Genomic DNA, 22565 nt, shown 5'->3' with positions numbered 1-22565 from the left:
TTCTTAGGCAATCTGGTAACTAAAGGAAATGTCTGGAGTACATTAAAGGGTTCAGCTTATTTATCCTGTACTGGCTTACTTGAAGGCAAAGAAAAGTAAGTGGCAGATGCTTTGGTAAGAACCAGCTTGTCCCCTCTCTCAGACTTTCTAACAGTCTTTGATTTTTAGACCTGAATGAGGAGCCCAGTTCTTCTGATTGGAGACTTTGGATGCCAGAGACTTCCAAGGGGCAATTAATAGCACAAAAGACACAGGCAGTTTACAAGAACCTGGGTTTGATTTAGAGGGGTTTCCAAAAGGCATGCAGGAACACCTGAGGAAAATCAGCACATTCAAGGCTCAAGCACAGCACTCCAGAAATTTTCAGTTTCATTTCTAAACCACTCAGCTCTCCCTAGGACAGTTAAACATTCAAAACTACAAAGTATGAAGTTTTGTTAATTAAAGAAAGGAAAGAAAACCTAGACTCAGTCTTGGCTTTTGATAAATAAAACCAGTGTATTGCCACCTCTCTGTGGAAATGAGCCATAAATCTAGCTAATCAACAAGTGGTTGCTGATCTCAGCTCTCTGCCTCAGCATGGCAGTGGCTTTTCAGAGATAGCACACATCTCTGAGGAGAAGAAAGGTACAGACTAATACATGTGTGACAGGTGTGAATGCCTTGGGGGTGCTGTGGGCGTGGGCACAAAGGATGCAGAGACCAATGGTGAGGTATGAGCTCAAAAGTAACAGGAACTATCCTGGGATAAAAGCAGAGGACGTCTTCAGGTGAAAGTGGAAGGAGGAAGAATTCCAAGCATAAATGAAAATTAGCTGAAGCCATTGAAAATGTGACTGTCATACATTTCAGGGAGGAAACAATTAAAATAAGAGTGATGGGAAATAAGGTGAAGGTGGGACAGGAAATGAATAAACTTTCACACCTCAGTGGGGAGGTTGGAGTTTTATCTTAAGAGTAACTGTAGCAACAGTAGTTTTGACCGTAAGAGTCACTGCCACGCTGGCTGGTTGTGAGCGTAAGTTAGAAGAGGAAAGAGGTCAAGCAGGAAAAGATCAATCCAGGTATAAGTGTTATGTTTTAAAAGAAGGACACCTAAGGCTATATTTTGATGTGTGTTACTCTTTAAGTAGAAACTTAAACACAACGATGAAACAGGACATGAGAGAGCCAGGCAGCCCCAGCCTCAGAGCGTGTGCTGAGAATCCAGTATAGGAATTAGGAGAAGGTGGTGCCAGTCCTGTGTGTTCTCTGGGTCTAGCTGTGCAGCCCACTGTCCGTATATGTGGTGACTTGACTGGGAGGAAGCAAGTGGGCATGGCAGAAATAGCATGGACTTTGGAATCCAGAACCCTCCGATTTTAATCTGGGCCTACATGAAATAAATGTGCTACTGAGACATGCATTTCATTGCTCTGAAGCTCAGTTCCCTTATCTATAAATGGAAGATAGGAACATCTATTCCATGAGGTGGCAGTGAGGATTACAGAAAATCAGCTTTGCCATGTAGCCAATCTGGATTCTGAATGGGCACATGTCATAGAGGAATAGTGAAAAGGGACTCCCGAAAATGAGGTGCATGATGGCCCTTCCCCTGGGAAATCTAGGTAGTCAGACTCAGTGGCAAAGCAACAGATGGCAGCCTTGAAAGTAGTACATTTGGAGATTATCTCCTTGGATGGCCGAGAGAGCGGCCCCCTGGGACGGTGTTGGTAAAGGAATCGAGCTGCACCTGCAGTCACCTAGAATACGCCTCGTCCTGGGGGTTATCTCCAGTTCTAACCCTCAGTCCTGCCAGCCTGTGTCAAATGCTTATAGTAGGAACTATGTTCATAACCTGCAAGAAAAATAAGCCCCTCTTCTCTCACTTCCAGACCTCCCAATACTTGCTTTGTCATTTGCTACTTGGGAGAGGGCTGAAATAAGTGAAAGCATCGGGAAATGGCAGAAAAGGCAATGCCTGAGAACCAGCAGTGTATGTAGCTGTGGATAGTCCTTTTGAATACGGCTCTGGTGAAATCTCAACTTTTATTATTAGCTCCACTGATCTTCCAGGGTGACTGTGGAATTGTGATTGTAGTGCCTATTGGCATTAGAAAATTCCTGTTAAAATTGTCTACCCCTAAACACCGAGAATTCATGAAAAAGAAATACAAGGAAGAATGTGGAAACGTTATTAAGATGTGGATAGCATTGGGAGTTTGTACAAACATGACTTTTTACTTCTTCTTCTTCTTCTTCTTCTTCCTCCAACTCTCTCTCTCTGTGAAAATTAGGTGGTGAGGTGGGGCAGGAAATGGTTTCTTTCAGATCATTCTCCTTTCCTACAGTAAAAGGGAGTTCCCCACACTTGTGCTAGTCAAGTGTGGTTTCAGGTCCCCAGTTCATCTGTCCTAACCATTCCTTTAGAACGCTGCTACACCCTGACACAGGAGAAATAGAAAGGCTTTGCTCCTGATGGGGTCATAGTGAGGTGATACTTAACTGCAATAAGTTCTGTTTAATATATAAGAAGCACCCCCCACCAAAAAGTTTTTCTGAATTACATTTTATAAATTCCACTCATTAATAAACACCAAGGGTTTACTATATGCCAGGCATGCTCAGTCTCTATGGCTATAAAGATGAGCTGTGCATGAATTCTATCATCAGAAGGTATATGATCACCTAGAAGTCACATATGGTTATGACATAATGAACTCCCTGTGAGGTGTACAGTCTTCATCATTAAAAGGAACAAATTCATTGGAGGGATAAGTCCAGATTAGTGCTGACATTTGGGGTGTGAAAAAACAGAGGTACTAGTCATGAGTGGCTTCCCAAGGAGTTAGCATCTGGACATGGGAGATGTAGAGGAAAGACATTCTAGATCAAGAAAACAGCATAGCATGAATATGGCATGCCTCAGAACATCTGGGGGAAATGCAAGTTCAGCGGCACTGCATTACTTGTGTGTTTAATCACATATGTAATCTCAGTAGATAGGAGAGAAAAATGACGAAAGTGTAGGCCAGCATAGTCAATGACTGTACACCTTGGAGTGAATGTGGAAGATAAGACATGAATCCACTGTGGACTGTGATCACTCTTCTTCTGGTAGTGAGAACCAAGAGTAGGTCCTGAACTTTTGAGAAATTTAAAGAATTTTCAGGGGGAAAAAAATGGTTCCATCTGATATTTATCTGCTGGCCTAGCATTATGACCTGCCTTCAAAGTAAAATGCATTTCCCAAATAGTAGAAACGGAAATAAGACTGGAAAGTCACCAGGTGGTGGAGAGAATCTTGAATGCCCTCCCAAATGCCATTTTGTAAATCAGCACTGAAAGAAAATTCCCCATGCATTTCTTTTCTCTGTTCAAAAGGAAGGAAGGCAGAACGCAGGGCAGAACACAGTGAAATAGTGACAGGGAAGGGCCAGGCAGGTGTCCGATCCTGCCACGACAGGGCAGGGCCAGGCAGGTGTCTGATCCTGCCACACCCTCCACCAGCTGTCTTTCCGGAGCTCCCCCTGTTCACTCTAAATGGTTACCTGGTTACCCTATTTTTGTATCAGATAATCATCAGCTACATTGCAAGGAAAAACTAAGTGTAAACTGGGCAAGGCAATTTGTAAGACTTTTTTTTTAAGGAGTGAGGGTTATCATGGGGTTGGAAGATTAAAGATTTAAGTTCAAGACTAGAGATTTAAGAGGAAAAGAGCAAATTTTGCCCTGTTCTTTCCAAGATGTGCAGTGTTGGGCAAGTTCCTTACTCTCACTGAATCTGAGTTTTCTCATTTTCCCTAGGGATAGTGATATCTACTTGCAGCTTTCCTGTAAAAATTGAATGAGTTAATATATACTTTACAGAGAAACAGATACTAGAGAAACCTTCATAATTATTATCCCAAATGTTATTTCTCTATGCACATGCAGTAAAGTCTAAGATTCTACAAGAATCTCATACAACCCTACAATTGTGTAGACACATTGTATTAAGTCATTTCTTCATATCTTTCTTTTCCAACAGCAGTCTTTTAGGGGCAAAAAAAAAAAAAGGTCTTATTCATCTTTATAATGGTTTTTAGCATTTATGGTATCTGGTACATAGAAAATATCAGTTGAATCTATGGGTTGCTTGTGACTATCAGAAAATCTGAATTATTTTTAACCCACCACTTAGTTATTAGCAAATGGTCTGAAATCCTGAAAATTGACCTTATTTCAATTCAGATTAATTCAGTAGTATTTATTGAGCATCTTGTACATGCCATGCATACAGTCCCTCACCCTCAGAGAGGTTGATCCTACAAGTCAGACAGCCTGAAATGCACTATTATAGCCTCAGCACTGGGTGCCCTCTGACTTGTGACTTCCTGGCCAGCATGGGCTCAGTGTCCCAGAGACTGCCTCTCAGGAAAGGATGTTATGCATGACATGAGAAGTGACCGTGAGATGACTTCCCAGAGACAGAATAGAGCTTGGGGCAGGAAATCCTGTTTGTTGGTTGGTGTTCACATTACACACACATTTGGCTAGAACCCTATTATTATCACCATGTTCCTGAAGGCCTGCTCAGAAAGAGGAGCTGGTTTTCTTTATAGGGACTCTCAATGGCTTACCATCACTTCCCTCATTATCCCCTGCTCTTTACCATACAGAAGAACCTTTAGCATTTCTCTTAGGGGCTAAGAGAGAGAACTGCAAACTGTAGGAAGGCAACATTTCATTCAAGATAAGAAAAACTTTCTAATATAATGATTTGAAATTGGAAAAAAACAGTTATGCCTTGGAGAGGGAGATTTACAGAGACTGGGTGGAAACTATGTATAGACTGGGTCAAGAGTCTTAATGGAACCAAGACTGAATTTTTCCAGCTTTCCTGTGTATGCAAATTACTGAGCATATTATTAGATTGCAGACTGTGGTTAAGTAGGGCTAGGGCAGAGTCTGAGGTTCTGCATTTCGAACAATTTCCCAGGTGATGTTGAAGCTGCTGGTCCAGGGCCCACACTGGAGTAGCAATGACAAGGGATCCCTTGAAACTAGTAATAACCTACCATTTTCAAATATCTGGTGCCCGACATTGTGCCAAGGCCTCTACATGTGTTATTTTATTTCATGTCCTTTAGTAAGTGCTGTTGTGAAAGTAGCTGAATTAGATTACAGCCAAGATGGGAGGCACAGAGGTCATTCAAAGCTATTCAAACAATCTAGTAACAGAACTTGAAGATTCAGTCCAGAGGCAGTGAGTTTGAGAGGAGGAGATAGATGCAAGGAACGCCACAGAAATAATAACCAGAGTTCTTGTAACTAGTTCAATCTAATGGGTGAGGAGGAAGGACTTTTCAGAGATTATTAGAAGAGTGATGGGGGAGGACTGTGATATCACTAAAATAGGTGAACTCAAGTGGCTGGTTGAGGGGATGTTGAATAAGTTGAGTGAGTGGAAATGAATTTTAGACATTGACAACTTACTCAAATTTACTGAGTATTCACTATATCCTAAGATATTGTTTCAAATACTTTACATGTCTTAACTTATTTCTCATAACAGTCTATGAGAATGCACCGTAATTAGATCTGTTGTACAAATGTGAAAACAGATGCAGTCACCCAGCCAAGTGGTGAGTTTTGTAGCCAGGAAAGCTGTTCCAAAGCTTCTGATATGTAGTAGCTTTTAGTTTGTAAAGCTCTTTACTATTAGCCTCTTAATGACGGAATTTTTTTCTGAGCAACATGCACATTAAGTATTCATTTAATTGTATCATACAGGTGCTTGATCCTCCATTTACCTATTCATTTAACAGATATTTATTGGGTGTCTTTTACACTAGGCTTGGTGCTAAAGATACCATGGTGAATAAATACAGTCCATGCCCCCCATGGAACTTATATTTTAAGGGGTGAGGCTGGCAATACTTAGATAAGTACCTGATTTAAAACCAAAGGAAAAATTAGAATATCAGGAGAATATGTCTAGACTGGAGGTTAAAATGGAAGTTTCCTCAAAGAAAAATTTGATCTGCAATGTAAAGGATGAGTAGACCTTAGCTAGATGAAGAGGAAAGAATATGAGCACAGACCTAAATAGCTAGATTATTTCATTAGACTTCTAATCTAGATCTGTTTCATTAGATCTCTCTCTCCCCCTACTTCCTCCCCTACCCCTCCTTCCCTTCCTCTTCTTGCTTTCCTCTTCCCTTTTCTGCCTCTTCCCTGCTCTTTCTTACCCCTCCTACTCACCTCCCTCTCCCTTCCCCCATCTCCCCTCCTTGCCTTCCTTTTTCTCAGCAAAGATGTCTATGGCACAGACAGTAAGAGTCACAGGAATCCAACAGAGCCTTTAAATACTAACACCACACACAGTTTAGGAATGTGATCTGTTGTCTCTCTGGTTTGTTCTCTGCTCTAACTCAGTGGCCATACTATTGTATGACACAGAATAGGTACTCAATAAATATTTGTTGAAAGAAGTAATTAATCAATTAATTAGGTACATAGAAGTAGTAGGAGAGAGTTACGGGGAGGCTGAATTCATCTCAGCATGAGGAAGAACAATCTAACAATGTTCAAAAGCAGTCTGGTATAATGGAATTATTTCTGGATTTGAGGAGAAAGAAACTAGCCACTTGCTGATTTTGACTAGGTACAAGTCATGTTAGATTTCTTATCTATTAAATAAAGATTATCTTTGTTCTTACCTAACTCTAAAAGTTGTTGAGAGTGCAATAAAATACTTTTAAGTAAAGGAATTTAATATAAATTCCTATAAATGTTTTATCATCAGGGTGAAATGGTGGACTCCAAGTCAGCTGGTGCCAGACACACTCTTATTTGTCGTGTCTTGTGGTAGGGATTTTTGCTTTAGGTTGGAGTTTGAATAAAATGACTCAAATCCTTTCCAATTCAAATATACTATGATTATGACACATAAATCCATTAACCATTTCTATGTTATATTTTAAAGTTTCAAATGTATACTACCTAAGATGAAGTACTCATATATTGGATAAGAAATTATCAAAATGCAAGAAATATAGAGAAGCTTGTTTTGTCTAATATGGGACAAAAATCTTTACCTAAACTCTCCTTTGTATAATTTTCTAGGCAGGGGAAAATCCAAATGTCTGATTTCCCTCCAAATTCGCAAACTCTCTGTAAACCAGCTCTCAGTCATGTTTACCAAAGCTACAAGGAAAATGGGGTCCCTTAAAACTAAAATGTCAGTGATTCGGGCTTTAAGGAATTTCAGATTGCTAGGACAGTCCCAGACACTTAGTGACTCCCTAGCGATTTGAAAATCTTGCTGGCTGCTGACAGTAGTTTGCATGGAGACTGAATTTTATCTCAGCCCTTTTGAAAAAGTAAAGAAGCCACAAATCCAGTAGCTGTTTGAAACAACAAAGAAGGTGCCTTTGGCTTCTAACAGGAGTGTCTCTGAATTCCTCAAGGAATTCCAGGCCTAGGGTTGATCCAGCTGGCAGGAGGTATCGATCTCCACTTGAATTCACTGAATAAATAATGGTTGCCATAGTTATTGAGCAGTCACAACTGGTTGGAGATCAGGGAAAACTCTGAGTTTGGCCATGAGAAAGTCTGTTACAAAGCTCCATAATCAACCCCCTCCCGAAATCCAGCCAACACATTGCTCAGTTTCTTTATCCTGATAATGAATATGGGATCTTGTATATAATGCAGGACATGAGACACTGAGGGGAAGGGAAAGCGCTTAAATAAATGGATTGGCATTTTATTCTGAGAAAAGCTTCTCTCTCCAGGTTATGAACCCAATTTGATATATCTCAGTATTAGTAGAACTCACTATCAGCAAGATGACTGCTTGGTCATGTTATAACTACTAGAAGGCTTCATAAAGACTAAAGCTCAGTTTGTTCTCTTTTAACATTGTTTATTACACAGTGGCACTTACCCTGAAAGCCTAAAAGAAAGGAAGAGAGTTATCTAACAATCTCATAAATATTTTCACTTTTCTATTTCCTTTCATCCTTCTCTATTTGCAGAATTAATTTCTGCATAAAAATAATCACAGTTTATATACCATTTGTATGTTCTACTCTTTAATTAGTGTGAGATGTGTTTCCCCAGGTTGCTTCATATTCTTCCTATTTGTCCTTTTTGATGTTCACAGACTCTTTTATTATGTGGACATACCTCTTTTCACCCTATTCTTCCACCCTTTATCTTTTTCCAGTTTTTAAAATAGATGATGCTTCCCCCAAATGTTTCCATGCCTACAGTTTTTATTCTGTTGAATTTTCCTTCAGATAAATTCCCAAGAGTGGGATTACTTGGTCAGAGGCTATGCACATTTTATAGCTCTTGAAAATTACTGCCAGATTTGTATAATAGTTCAGTTTTTCTTTTTGTTGGGGGGGGTGGATAAAACTTTAGGCAGAGCACCACTGTAGGTGAGACTGCTTTTGAAGTTCAGTCTTGGTGTTTCTTCTGAGACTGAAACACGGGGTACAGTCAGTGATAATAAACCACAGAAGATAGGTTTACATTTGGAATAACTAACTAGAAGTTTCCTGAGGTAAGCAAAACCATGTTCTGAGAAGCTTGGGATGCAGATGACTTTATTGTCTTTTGTTTGATCCTGCAGCTGCCAACCATTTGCCAGGTGTAAGGCATTGTCTTAGGCCACTGACAGCACCACATGTGTGGCCTCTGCTGATGGGACATTTCACATAGCCTCTTCTCAGTTGAACTTCATAGTGACCCACAGAAGAGTATTTTATTACTATTGTACCCTCTCTTTTAATTTGGTATGTAACATTTAAAGCATGCCGAAAAGAATAAGATTTATGCCTATACCACCCAGTGACCCCATTTCCCCAGAAGGACAGTGAACCTTAGAGAGATTAAGGCATAGGGCTAGTCAGTGACAAACCCCCAGTTGGAACCTGCATGCACTGGACTCCAAGCCCAGTGCCCTTTTCTCTACATTATGTTCCATGGAGATGAGACGCTTGCAAGTTACAATCCACTGAGACTCTGCTGGCAGTTATCATGCGTGTGCTTCAATTATAATACATCAGAGCTGAAAGGGACCTTAGAGGTCATTGAATCTAAACACCTTCTACCCTAGAGAGGGCAGAACTCATCCAAGTCCTACAAAAGTAGCCAAGCTGAGGAAGAATGCAGATCTCCGGTTCCTGGGCAAGAGAACGGGAAAAAAATGTCTGAATAGTTGCTTTGTTTTTCTGATTGACTTTTACTTTAAGGAAATAACTCTTCTAACAAAAACAATCTCCAAATAAATATAGTAAGGTAGAAAAAATTAGAAACTAATACTTGGTTTCCTATTGGAACAGTATCTTTCATGTCTCATGAATTGCTATACATGTAGTTAGTTAATTAAGTTAAGAGATGAAAATTTTGACTGAGATAACGGGGGCCAAACTCTTCCCTCTGGAAAAGGTGCTGATACCTAACTGCTGAGGGAAGGAGACCAGGTTCCTTTCTCACTTTAATGAGATACAGTTTGACCCTGGAGCAAAGGACAAAATGTACCTCAAAAAACTGGGCTTAAATCCCCGCTTTTATCTACTGGGAGACTTTAGAAAAATCATTTAATCTTACTCATGAAATAAGAGATCATAACATTTATCAATGGGAACTATACAGAGAGTTTTAAAAAATAAATATAAGACACAGTGTTCAAGACCTGCTGCATTATAGAACACCTGCCCTGCATCCTGCCAGCTGCCTCCTTTCTCTGACTTCTCCATCTCCACAGCAGGAAGACATGTGCATCTCGTCTAGAGCACCAGGTTTAGGGCAATAGGTGTTTAGACAGTTAAAGGAAAGAAAATTGGATTCTCCTCTTTGCTAGTTAGCATGAAAACACAGAATGCGGTTTATTTTGCATTTAATAGGTCAGTCTATCCACGAGCTAATGGAACTTACAGAACACCTCACACACACACAACCCAAGTGAGTCTGTCAAGACAGGAACATTGGTTCATTTGTCTGGATGTGAAAGAGTTCTGAAAGAGAGGTGCCTCTTGACAGGGCATGTGGACCCCAGTAGAGAAATACATATAACAGCCAGCCTGTCATGTATTGGACGTGACTTTGTCAGGAACTGTCTGCTTCATGTGTGTCATCTAGCTAAGTTTCTCCTTCCAGAAATCCTGAAGTGGGTGTACAAATATCTCCATCTTACAAAAAAACCATAGCTGAGAAGTTAAAAGACTCACTCAAGGGTACACAGCAAGTAGTGACGGGAGGGGAATTCACACCCTGGTGCAGAGTTGATACCAAAAGCCATGAGCAACCTCGAAGAGGGAGCACATTATAAAATGCTATCTCAGCTGGCAGAATGGGATACAGGCCTTGAGTAGAGATGATGAGTTCCTGGATGTAACTGCCACCTCAACTTGCCCTTTTCTGTCTCTCTGTAGAACGACATGGGTTAAAAGAACCAAAGAGAGTGGAGGAGCTATGCAACAAAATCACAAGCAGCTTAAAAGACCACCAGAGTAAGGGACAGGCTTTGGAACCCACCGAGCCCAAGGTCCGGGGTGCCCTGGTCGAACTGCGGAAGATCTGCACCCTGGGCCTCCAGCGCATCTTCTACCTGAAGCTGGAAGACCTGGTGTCTCCACCTTCCATCATCGACAAGCTCTTCCTGGACACCCTGCCTTTCTGAGCAGGAGCAGCCTGAGCAGGGAGCTGCCTCATCTGCTAGCACCTGCTTGCTAAGCAGCAAAGGGATGGGTCTGGACAGCGACCATTGTTTTGTCTTTAAGAGGAAAATCAGCTCCTGTAGAAAAGAAAGACTTTTTTTTTTTTTCTGGCACTTTTCCTTACAACCTAAAGCCAGAAAACTTGCAGAGAATTGTGTTGGGGTTGTGTTTTATATTTAGGCTTTGGGTTGGGGTGGGAGTTGGGGTATAGTTCATGAGCGTTTTCTAAGAAATTGCTAACAAAGCACTTTTGGACGATGCTATCCCAGCAGGAAAAAATAAAGGATGATATGACTGTTTTCAAACTCTTTCTGGGGAAAACAATTACAGTTGCTTTGTGTTTAAAAACAACAGCCACGTGGTTCACCAGGGTCAGAGGTGTCTTGAATTGAGCCCTTTAGAAATCATTTCCCTCATCAAGGGTACAGATGTGGTGCAAACAAGGCAGAAATTCCCTTTTCTTAATTTCTTTCTTCCTTTATTTTATTTTAACAAATGGTGGAAGATAGAGGATTATCTATAAATCAAAACTAGCAAAATGATAATGGCTGTTCGCTTCCATATACAAGTGCAATTTTTAAAGTGCTGTCTTACTAAGTCTTGTTTATTAACTCTCCTTTATTTTATACGGAAATAAAAAAGGAGGCAGTTCTGCCAGCAAATGACACATGTTAATTTTCCTAGCAGAGGCCACCTACCCTGTAGAGCCCTTCTGAGGTATGTATGGTCCATTTCACATTTTAGGCCCATTCTCAGTAGATCCAGATCCCCACCCAGATGTCCAGCTGTCCTGGAGGGGCCTGGAATTAGATGGCCGACTGCACACAAATGGATTGGTTGTAATCTATCAGCCCAGCCAGAGTTCCCAAACTTGCCTCAGTTACAGTAACTGATTGACATTCATTCAGAGGGAGCAGCCAGTGAATCTTAAATGTTTGATCCCTAGAAGAGAACATGCAAATAAGTAGGAACTGGATCATACAGGGTATGCACCGGGAAAAAGGCGGTTTTATTAAGAACATATAATTTAATTTTGTTATTGATTAAAGAGAATTCTGGAGAGCAAGCAAGTCTTAGTCTAAAAAAAAAATAGTATGAATGTGAGTACTAGAAAGGATTAGCGGGCTACGTTTCAACATTCCGTGTTCTGTACTCCCTTTTGTATGTTTATACTGTTAATGCCACATTATTATGAGATAATTTGTTGCATAGTGTCCTTATTTGTATAAACCTTTGTATGCACGTTATATTGTAATAGCTTTGCCTGTATTTATTGCAAGACCACCAGCTCCTGGAAGCTGAGTTACAGAGTACTTCAATGGGGTGTTCGCAGTGACTTGGATACACCAATTAGAAATTAAATAAGCAAATATATATATAAATATAGCAGGTTACATATATATTTATAATGTGTCTTTTTATTAACCATTTGTACAATAAATGTTATTTCCATGCAGTTATTTTATGGTTCATTTGCAGTGACTTTTAAGGCAGTACTGTTTAGCACTTTGATATTAAAATTTTGCTTATGTTTTGCTAAATTCGAAATGTTTGAAGGTTTTTAGGCCTAAATGTCTTTATATTATATACTCTGTATCAGTCAAAATATCTTTGGCCATTTTGCTAAGAAACAACTTTGAATGTCAAACTGATGTTACAGTAGTTTTTGTTAGCTTTAAATCATTTTTGCTTTAGTCTTTTTAAAGAAAAAAATAACAAAACTATGCTGTTTATATTGTCATTAAATTATACAATCAAACAAATGCCAAATGAATTGCCTAATTGCTGCAAAGGATAACCCAGATAGCTAATCATATATGTTTCTTTTTTCCCAAGAGTCATTCTGATATTTGATTCTTATTATGTTTGTATGAGCTTTTATGAAAGATTATTATTTTTATAGCAAGATGTAGGATCTGGAATATTAGTATCTTAAAGTGTTAGACTTGGAAGGGGCCTGATTTGTCCACTAATCTCACCCCTTAAAATTCATAGAGGATAAAATTGAAAGGGGAAGAATCACCCAAGGTCTAACAGCTAGTACTGGAATTAACATTAGAACCTAATTTCCCTTTCTGTGGCCTTCAGACATTTATTGCAGCTATCAAAAAACAGGCTTTTAAACATGACCACTAATATTTACATCTTACCTGGTGATAACTATGGGCAAAGCAGTACTTTTGCATTAATTTTTGAGCTTATATGCAAACATAATAAACATTAAATATCAGGAAAGCTAACATTTCATACAAAGTAGCTTCAGACCAAATTCAAATTGAATTTGAATAAATTAGACATACTGTGCATACATAACCCATTTGTGCACTGTTAGTATTGGAAACTTATTCCTTGTTTTTTGTCATGTCTGTAAAGAAAACAAAACAAAACAAAAACCAGAGCTCTAGAAAAATGCTGTTCCTTTTTCTTTTTACATCCATCAGATTTAAGGAAAAGACATTTTTGCTGTGAATGGCAATTGGTAGGAAGGAATGAGGAAAGGTTTTAGTTATAGAGCCAGACACTAGTGCTGAAAATAAAGATTATAGCCAGTATTCTTCTGTCTTCCATAGTTATTGCAACTATGAGAGCCTCCCAAGTCATCAACCAATTCTTTTTTTTTTTCCTGGTTTTAATGTTAACACACAAACACACAAATACATAGAGTAGATGACCAAACTAGCTCAGAAGAGGACAGCAAAAATAAAGCAGGTGATTCTTCCCTAGTGGGAGAGCTCTCTCAGTCTGAACATGCTTCTGTGGGCAAAAATCAGGAATCCACCAGCTGTTAATGGAGAGTGCCTTGCTTTTATTTCAGACAGCAGAGTTTTGCAAAGTTTCTCTGCTCCTCTAACAGCATTGCTCTTTAGTGTGTGTTAACCTGTGGTTTGAAAGAAATGCTCTTGTACATTAACAATGTAAATTTAAATGATTAAATTACATTTTATCAATGACTACTGGTGTGTTGAATAAGCATGCTTTGTTTAACAGTATTCTCTTAACCATATATATTATAGTATTTGCCGTGAACTTTCAAACACATTCCCAAATGGATTTTTTAAAAGGCTTGCTAATGCTCAAAAATTAATAGGTATTCTGAATTGGAAATATATTAAACCTCACTGATTGGGAAGAAGGACATTCTAAATTCAATAACCATTTATTGACTGCTTCCTGGGGGCAAAGCACTGCTGGATGCTTTGAGAAGATACAATCATGCACAATGTATGAAATTCTTTTTCTTTCAACTGTACCACTTCAATAGAACTAATCATTTGTTGCCTAAAAGTCTTCTTTACTGCTATGAAGACAATTTTTATATCTAGATAATAACATTCATTGTTTATAAAATCAGAATTTACAAGAATGGGGCTTAGAGTTCTCAAATGTTGACGAGAATTCGGCCTTTTCACTGAAACCATTACTACTTCTAAACCCCTCTCTGTGGGTAACACAAATGCAGCTTTTATTTGGCTCGACCACAAACACCATATCTTAGTTGTGTGTGTGTGTGTGTGAGAGAGAGAGAGAGAGAGAGAGATGGCTCAGAATTATGAGAGAGCACTCATGGTTACTTCACTGCATGCATAAAATATTTTCTGTGACATCTTACTGTTGTGTGCGGTGTAGGAGCTAAACCCCTTCCTTTTTTCAGCAATACCTTCAATTCCTCAATTGCTCATTTCTACTAATGCAGTGGTTGTAAAATGACATCCTGTTGTGCTTTCTAGTTACATGAACAAACTCAATATGCACAAAATAAATCATTCCCTGACCTCAGAACCAGTTTTCCTTTCCTTCCCAGCTCTCTCATTTCTAAGGTGATGTAATTTTGACAGTCTTGCAGGCCAGAAATCTGAACACTTCGTTACATGTCATTCTCTCCAAATGACATTAGATGGTGGCCTTCTAGAGACAACATAACTATTTTCTGGACCCAGAAAGTGACTCTATGGGTGGAAATCTAGCATTGTGTTACCACCAATGATTTTTAGAATCCCTTGTCTATGGGGCTGATCTCGGAATAAATACAATTTTAGTGTCTGCTTAGGATCTCCAAGAAATTGTTTTGAACTCACTATCCCACAAACAGAGAAGTCCAAAGACCTCAAAATATCTGCAAGTTCTGCCAATTTTTACTGTAGCTGTTGTTTCATGATCCTACTTCTCTTTTCCTCTCTTTGTTTCTAGTTGAAATATCATTGGTTTACATTCTAATTAGTGATGTGGAAGTCCAGGATTCCCTCCTTCAGGTGCAGGCACCCAAAGACACCCACAACCCAAGCACCTATAGTACCACACCACAATCCACGTGGTCTCTCCATACTGTGCTCTCACCACCTCTCCCCTTTTACTTCTATTTGATTCATTCTCTTAACAAACTGTCTTGCTTAATTGCTGGTGTTGTCCCCCTGTCTGGTGTTGTTCAGGAAGTGAAGTCAGAAATGTTAATGAAAGTCATTAACCTCAACACCCAAATTATAGATAAGACCTTTTCAGATTCTAGAAACCAATCTGAAGCAACAGCTGCTGTCTTTTGCTCCTTCTTGTTCATCCCTTCCTCTGTTCTTCTATTTGGAATGTGGGTGCAACCTCAGACTAGGCAAATAAGGGTCCCTCCAAGGGATTGGAGTATGTGACGGTCTCTGAGGAGTCTATGAAGCAGAGATATGCTTATATCTGCACTTTTCATGAGAGACAAGGAAACTTCTTGTTTATCCCACCTAAAACAAGATGCAAGAAACATAGCCCATTGACAGCACAGGTGAAAAAAGTCAGGAGTATTCAGGACAGTGACTTTGTAATCATTCATATTCCATGGCTACCAAAAACATAAAAAGTCCAGGCATCTTGGGTTGTAATTACTTGTTCATTTATTAGGACCTTTAATTTTCTCAACCTTAAACAGGCCCTATGTTTCCACTTCCTCATGACCTCCCAGACCTGATGTTGCTGTGTGCTCGGTGTTTGTTCTATTTTGAGGTTTCTCATCATCATCTAATTTCACCTTTACCACTAACCACCTTATTCAATATTTTCCAATTCCTGTTCCTGAGAGAGAGAAATCTAACCCTCTCAGCCCTTCATGCCAGGCCAATTGAAGCTCCCTGAATAATCTGTGAATTAGATGTCCTTGGGTCACCTACAATTAGCTGTAGTTGGACAGAAACATGCATTGACCCTTCAAGTATGACTTGAATAATTTAACACAGAAGGGGTTTTAAATAGAGCAGCCCAGTGAGTGTAGCAACTAGTATAGTAGAAAGTTTGACTTAGGCAACAAGACCAGTTGTGGGAGACAGCTGTGGTAGAAAAATTCCTTCTTATTCTCTTTGGTGCCTTGCACAATGCCTGTTTCACTGAAAACCCTTAGAAAGTAGTTGTTCAGTGATTTCAAGTTAGATATACATTGACGGGTGTGGGAGATGAAAACCATGTCAAATTTCCAAGAAGTAGACTATGTCATCATTTCCAAAGTTGATATCTAGAGCCAGTGTCTAGTTTCATATATTTTTTTGAAGCTCAGTGCAAAAAGGAGAGAAAATCAACACGACCCAAGAAAGGTTTGTTTTTTCCTTTCCTCTAGAAAGCAGCTGTCAGTTTAACTTATCCCAAAATACTGTCAGTGATGAGCATGACTGAAAATGTGTTTTATCTGTAATTAGAGAGATTACATTAAACACTATTATTTGCAGACACACATTGAATTAACCCTAATCGAGGCTAGCAAATAGTAGAGCCTACCTATTTTTCGCCTCAAAATTTTTAGAAAATTGTGACAGTTGACACACAAGGGACAATGCTGACGAGATTTCTTTCCATCAAATGCCAGACAGTAATTGTAATTGCCTTTAAAAATGTTTTAAGCAGTTTTGTTAGTAAACCAGAAGTTGCCACACATCACGAGCAGATAGTTTCTAAACATGGGGGTTGTTGACTGTGCATTTCAATATGAGTTTATTGAATTGATTTTCTAAGGAATTTAACTTTGCATCTGTTTTCAGGTGTAATTAATTCACTCTGATTAATGTGGTTAGCATGGATATCAGTGGATTACACATGATATCCTTTATTTATTCACTTATTTTTAATCTGCCACACTGTCCATTGGGAAATTATAGAAGTGTTTTTAGGGGAACATCTTGCTGGTGGCTCTGATCACATTAGATTTCAGCAAAGAATCCTGGTAGGAATTCACTGATTATTCAGACTGTACAGCAATGTACTTTTGTTTGAGGGACCTATTCAAGTTTGCACAGTTTCTGTCTTTAAAGAATTTATAATCCAGAAGGGAAGATGAGGCAAACATTCCCAGGCAAGGCACTTACAAGGACAAATGACTGTCCTTAGATTTTTTTTCCTCTGAGGGCCTCTTCCTCACTTTCCTTAAATAATGTTACTGAGTATTTCAATGGCCCTCCTCTTCTCTAGTCTTTCTACTATTCTGGGCAATCTTACTTGTGGCTGCAGCTACCACTTTCAAATCTCTATCTCTAGCTTAGTTCTTTCCCCTTGGCTCTAAACCTGGAGGTTCCAGATATCTACAGCTGGACATCCTGAGCATACTTCAACTTTCACATATCAAACCAAATCCATGATCTCCTTCCAAACGTGCCCCTCTTGTCTTCCCAATCTTCCTAATCTCCAATAAATGGCTCCTTCATCACTCAGTCATCCAAACCAAATATTATTCATTTACTCTCCATGGTTCCCATCTTTAACATTCATTGGAATCATCTGGAAAGTTTATTAAAAAGGTTTCCTGAGATGTATGGCCAGAAATTCTGATTCAGAGGTCTGGAGTGAAGTGGGATCCGTGAATTTGCATTTTTAATAAGCTCACAAATGACACCAATGCTATTGAGAGAGGGCTCATATTTTGAGGACCATTGCTCCAGCAAATGAAAAAAATATAGCCAGGGCCCCTTCAGTGGTACAAGGCATTGGGTCTCAACACTATGAAACGATCTACAGCCACTGCAGCACAAGTTCAATGCCTGGCCAGGGAGCTGGCCTGCATGGCACAGCAGACCTCTCCTGTCTTACCTGTTGTTCCCCTTAGCAGTGTACCTCAGTCAGTCCTCCTGTTCTGTCACTCCCCCATCCCCCAGCTCTGTCTCTGGTAAATCCTCTCACCCACACACACACACACCTCAGGCCTGTACCCCAGTCCTTGTATGCATAAATAAATACATCTTAAAAAAAAAAAGGAAAATACAGGCATATTTCTATAAGCCAACAAATCACTCCTATGTGAGTGAACATTGCCAGAAAATTAAGGTTCAAGAAGCAAATCTTTTCAGGGACAGTATGAATTAACAGAACAACATGTGATTAAATTTTTCTTCCATCAACTGTGTATTGAGCACCTGCACTCCTAGACCCATAACAAGATACTGAGCTAAGCTCTGAGATACAATTCTATGAAAAAAGTCATGATACCTTCCATATCTCAGCAGTAAATCCAGGCCCTCCCTTTGAACATAGATACTTGTATATAAAATGGGCATAATAATGCTCTCTGTCATCTTTATGAGAAATATCAAACAGAGGACTATATAAAGTTTCTAGGTCCATGCCTTCCATATTGATTGTCAATAAGGATATATAGTATATAATTAGTTTTTAATTTTATTTTAGAATTAACCACTCTAAAGTGCTAAGAAGATGCTAGTTATAATTATTATTAGCATTACTTAATACACTTCCTCAGTGAACTTAGCTAGATAGTTGGTTAAGCTTTAACAATATAAGAAAAGACCCCAACAACTGAAGACATGGTGGTACTTTGAGGGTTATGGGGTCCAGAGTTTCTCTCATTCTTTAAGATTAGTGTGGTGTATGTGTGTGTGTATATATATATATATTGGGAGGGGGTTATATATTTAAAATAGTTTCCAGACTTCCCTCCAAAAAGATTTTTCCACATTGGCATAGTGCTCAGTTGTCATTCTTCCAAAAAATTGGAGTTGGCTTGGAAGCTAAGAGAAACAACCAAATCTGATCATTCTTAATAGATTCTTGAATTTCAAGTGTCAAGCTGTGTGAGAGGAAGTAGATATGGAGATGAAAAGGAAAGTCCTATTATTATTAAAGACTAAATGGCATACCGCCAAATAATGGAATGCCATAAAAGTTTTGGAAATTTATTGATATATTTTTAAAAATGGCAAAAATATCAGCCTGGTATCTGCTCAACTTTTAGAATACAGGCTTATTTATTTATGGGTTGTTATATAGACAAAAGAGCTGGAAAGATAAGCACTGAATTGCCAATGGTATTTATTTTTTCCTGCAGAATAATTATGACTAACTCCAAAGTTTAGTCTGTATTTTCTAGATTTTATTCAATGGCTGTTTAAAATAGGTGTAATAAGCATTAAGAAAAGAGAGAATGAGTCCACAGGGCCAACAAGGAACAAGTGAGCATGGAAGCCGTCAGGAAATATTTCTCAATCTTGCCTGCATATTACTTTCACCAGGGGAGCTTTTTTAATACCTCAATGACCAGGCTATCCTGAAGAGCAATTAAAAATCAATAGGGCTAGAACCCAAGATTCATTATTTTTTTAAAACCTCCTGGGTTCTCAACCAGGGTTGAGAACTTCAGCCTCAGGAGAAGTTTCATGTCCTTACTCTTGGTGGATCCTGGCAGCCAGGATTAATGGGGTGAGGGGGCAGGGGGAATGTGCATGTCATAGGTCCCCAAAAGGTCAGTGTTCCTTCATCATGGGCATCAGGGACTCACAATATCAACAAAGCTTTATTCAGGTTTCAGAAAAATTTTTCATTGGATCAGTTTCAACTAATGGAAATGTAGTCACTGGATGGATATAGGGAGGAGCAGTAGAGGGGAAAAGATGTGTGTTAGATTATCTGGCTCTGTGTGAGGTCTGTCATCGCATCACTGTGCCATGCTAGACAAGTTACTTTTCTCTGAACTTTAGGTTTCTGATGATTCTGCCTCTTGGGTTGCTATCAGAATTAAATGGATTTAAACCCATTAAAAGCTTTTGTAAGATGTAAAGTACTATAGGAGTATTACCATTTTCTTAATTTTTTTTAAAGTTTTTAAATAGATTTATTTATATGCATACAAGAACTGGGGTACAGACCAGAGTTGTGGGACTAATAGGATTCACCAGGGATGAAGTGGGGAGCAGAACAGATCGACTGAATGAAATATACTGCTGAGGGGAGCAGTGTACAAGAGGAGAGGTCTGCTGTGCTACATGGGTCAGCTCTCTGGTCAGGAATCGAACTCATGCTGCAGTGGCTGCAGATATCTTCATAATACTTGAACTTAACCAGCTGTGCCACCACGGAGGCCCTATTCTATATCTTATAATGTGAAAAATGTGCTCAGGGAAAGATGATATCTGAAGGAGGCAAACACTGACCAACTCCTCCACAGGAGACCCAGGTCTCTGGACAGACAAGAAAACTTAAGTTCACAGAGAATTCAATAAGGGACAAATCCATGGGCAGATATTAAAAGCAACTTGACAGGCCTAATATGAAATGCTTCTTTCTCAGAAATCCAGAGAAGAGACTCTGAGAACGATCTTCCCCTTCACTTCTCTGATGAATTCCAAGAATTTATCCCAAAGTAGTGATGTCCCAGAATAAATAGGTTTTCTTCTCATAATTAAACCAGAGGTTCTGGGAATGAGCTGAGCACAAGGCTGAATTCATTACTGAGATTGCTTGCAATTTAATTCAAGTCCCAAGGAGGTGGTCCCTATGTGTCACTGGAAAGGAATTTTTGCCTCTAGACAACAGTCTATATATGTCTCTAGATTGACTCAATTTATTCTCTGAAAATAATGGGCCTTAGAAGGAGCTTTACTGTAACGTTGTGGAAGGAACTCAATCTGGTATCATCGGAAATATCCTTTTACATGGGTAGTGACTGAAGAGAATTGAGAGTCCCTTAAGTATAGCGACTTAGGGGCTATGACTTTTTTTTTTTTTTTTTTTGTATTCTCTGTATGTCACAAGGTGGTGGGCCCAGAAATGTACACAGTGAATCAATGCCTTGGAAACTTCTCTTGCAGGCATGCTTCCCAGCTCATGGTAGGTTTAATAAATATTTGTGGAATGAATAGTATTGTCACCAGGTAAAACACCCTCAAAATATCTACTGTGGTGTGTCATTTTCCTTTTGTTCATTTTAGCCCATTATTGGTACCAACTTCCCCCCTTAAATGGATTGAATGCCCCATATTTTCGAGCTCTCCACTAAAAATTATCTATAGTGTTTATATGATGCACTCAGTTGTTTTATTCAATTAGGTCTTCACACCTTCAGGATCTGTTGCAATAATCCAAGCCAAGGGAAAAGGAGGCAGAGACAAGGAGAATGGTAGCAGGGAAGGACAAATTGGGAACCTTTCAAACCAGGTTTCTGGCTTGGACACACATCTGAATGACTGTGCCCTTCAGTGAGTGTAAAGGAGATATAGTTTTGAGGGGAGATAACATGTCTGGTTACACTCATTGATCATAAAAAAAAAGATAAATTCATGCCATTTGCAGCAATATAAATGGGGCCGAAAGGGATTATGCTAAGCGAAAAAATTGTCAGAAGAAAAGACAAATACCAAATGGTTTCACTTTTTATATGGAATATAGAGAAACTGAGCAAAAGGTCAAGAAAAAGACAAAACTTGCAAGCTGACCATAGATCTGAGGCATCTAATAGGGGCAGGTGAGGGAGCAAAGGAAGTCAAAACAGGGAGAGAAGAGCACAAGGGACTATGGTGAGAGAACAGTGGGGACACCTGAGGGGAGAAACCAATTATTGTACAAAAATGAACAATGGTGTAAGAAAATTAATAATTTTTTTAAAGGTGTTTAATTATGGACCTGGGGGTTGTAGGTACCTGTCTATCACCCAGGTTGCTATGCAGGTATGAAACTCAGAGGAGACATCCAGACAGACAAATTATTGGGTCATTAGTATATTCTAAAAATGAAAATCCAGCAAGAATGAGTATAGCAAGAAGAGCACTGAAAGTCATTTTAGGGGCAAGTATGTGACAGAGGCCAGATGCAGATGACTGAAGAGAAAGGTAAAATGGACAGAGTGAGCAAAAAGGATGAGGGTAGCAGGGCGTGTCCAGGAAGTGCTTTGTCCAGATGGGTAAGAGATGGCTGACTGCTAGTGAGAAAGGACAAGATGGATTTGCTGGGCACCTCTGAATCTGTCCATCACTACCCCTGACACAATAATCCTCACAGAGAAATGAATGCTTTACTTCTGCCTTTCAAACCTCACACAAATTCTTTTCTTGCCCTCTCTAGCTCAAGTCATTCAAAAAATGGAATTCTAGGAAATACAGTTTTCAGTTTAAGCAGGTTGACAGTATCATCCAAGAGAGGCCACCCTTTGTCAACTTGGGATCTACCCAGACTTCTTCAACCATATTTAATTTCCATAAAAACATCAAGACCATGCTTTTTAAATAACACAAGTAAACTATCCTTCATACAGTTGAAAACAGTTGAAACTTCTCCTAATTAAATAATATACAAAGTTTGCTTCATCCATCCTCAAATGCAAAGTTATGCCACCCAGCTGGCACTAAACGGGGTCTCCAAAGGGCTATTACATAACTCAACCAAGTCAGCTGTTTTCCGGTGATGAGAAGACTAGTATTACACTCATCCTCTGTCAAATGAGCTTCCTGGTCAGAAGCAAGTTGGTACAGGAGACCCTGATGGTGACTCTGTAAGTCCACAGATGAGTGGTTTTGGAAGAAACACTGCAGGAAGGAAAGGAAAAGTCACATCCAAAATAAGTATATATTCTAGTAAGAACAATGCCCTTCCTCTTACCTGGTGGAAATGATCCAATGTAATCAGACTGAT

The 22565-nt window shown here is 39.3% G+C and overlaps 1 protein-coding gene across 1 annotated transcript in view; it reads left to right on the top strand.

The window, feature by feature from the left end:
* Positions 1-10657, top strand: part of NR4A3 (nuclear receptor subfamily 4, group A, member 3) — a 29462-nt gene extending 18805 nt beyond the window's left edge. The window contains exon 7 of the mRNA XM_012721240.1: positions 10410-10657. Coding sequence (XP_012576694.1) covers positions 10410-10657 — 248 coding nt within the window. The remainder of the gene's footprint in view (positions 1-10409) is intronic.
* Positions 10658-22565: the final 11908 nt, after the last annotated feature.

The sequence above is a fragment of the Condylura cristata genome, unplaced genomic scaffold, assembly GCF_000260355.1.
Source record: "Condylura cristata isolate star-nosed mole 26May11 unplaced genomic scaffold, ConCri1.0 scaffold00006, whole genome shotgun sequence".
NCBI classification, from domain to species: Eukaryota; Metazoa; Chordata; class Mammalia; order Eulipotyphla; family Talpidae; genus Condylura; species Condylura cristata.
The sequence above is the reverse complement of the archived record's forward strand: the minus strand, read 5'-3'. Positions and strand labels throughout refer to the sequence as shown.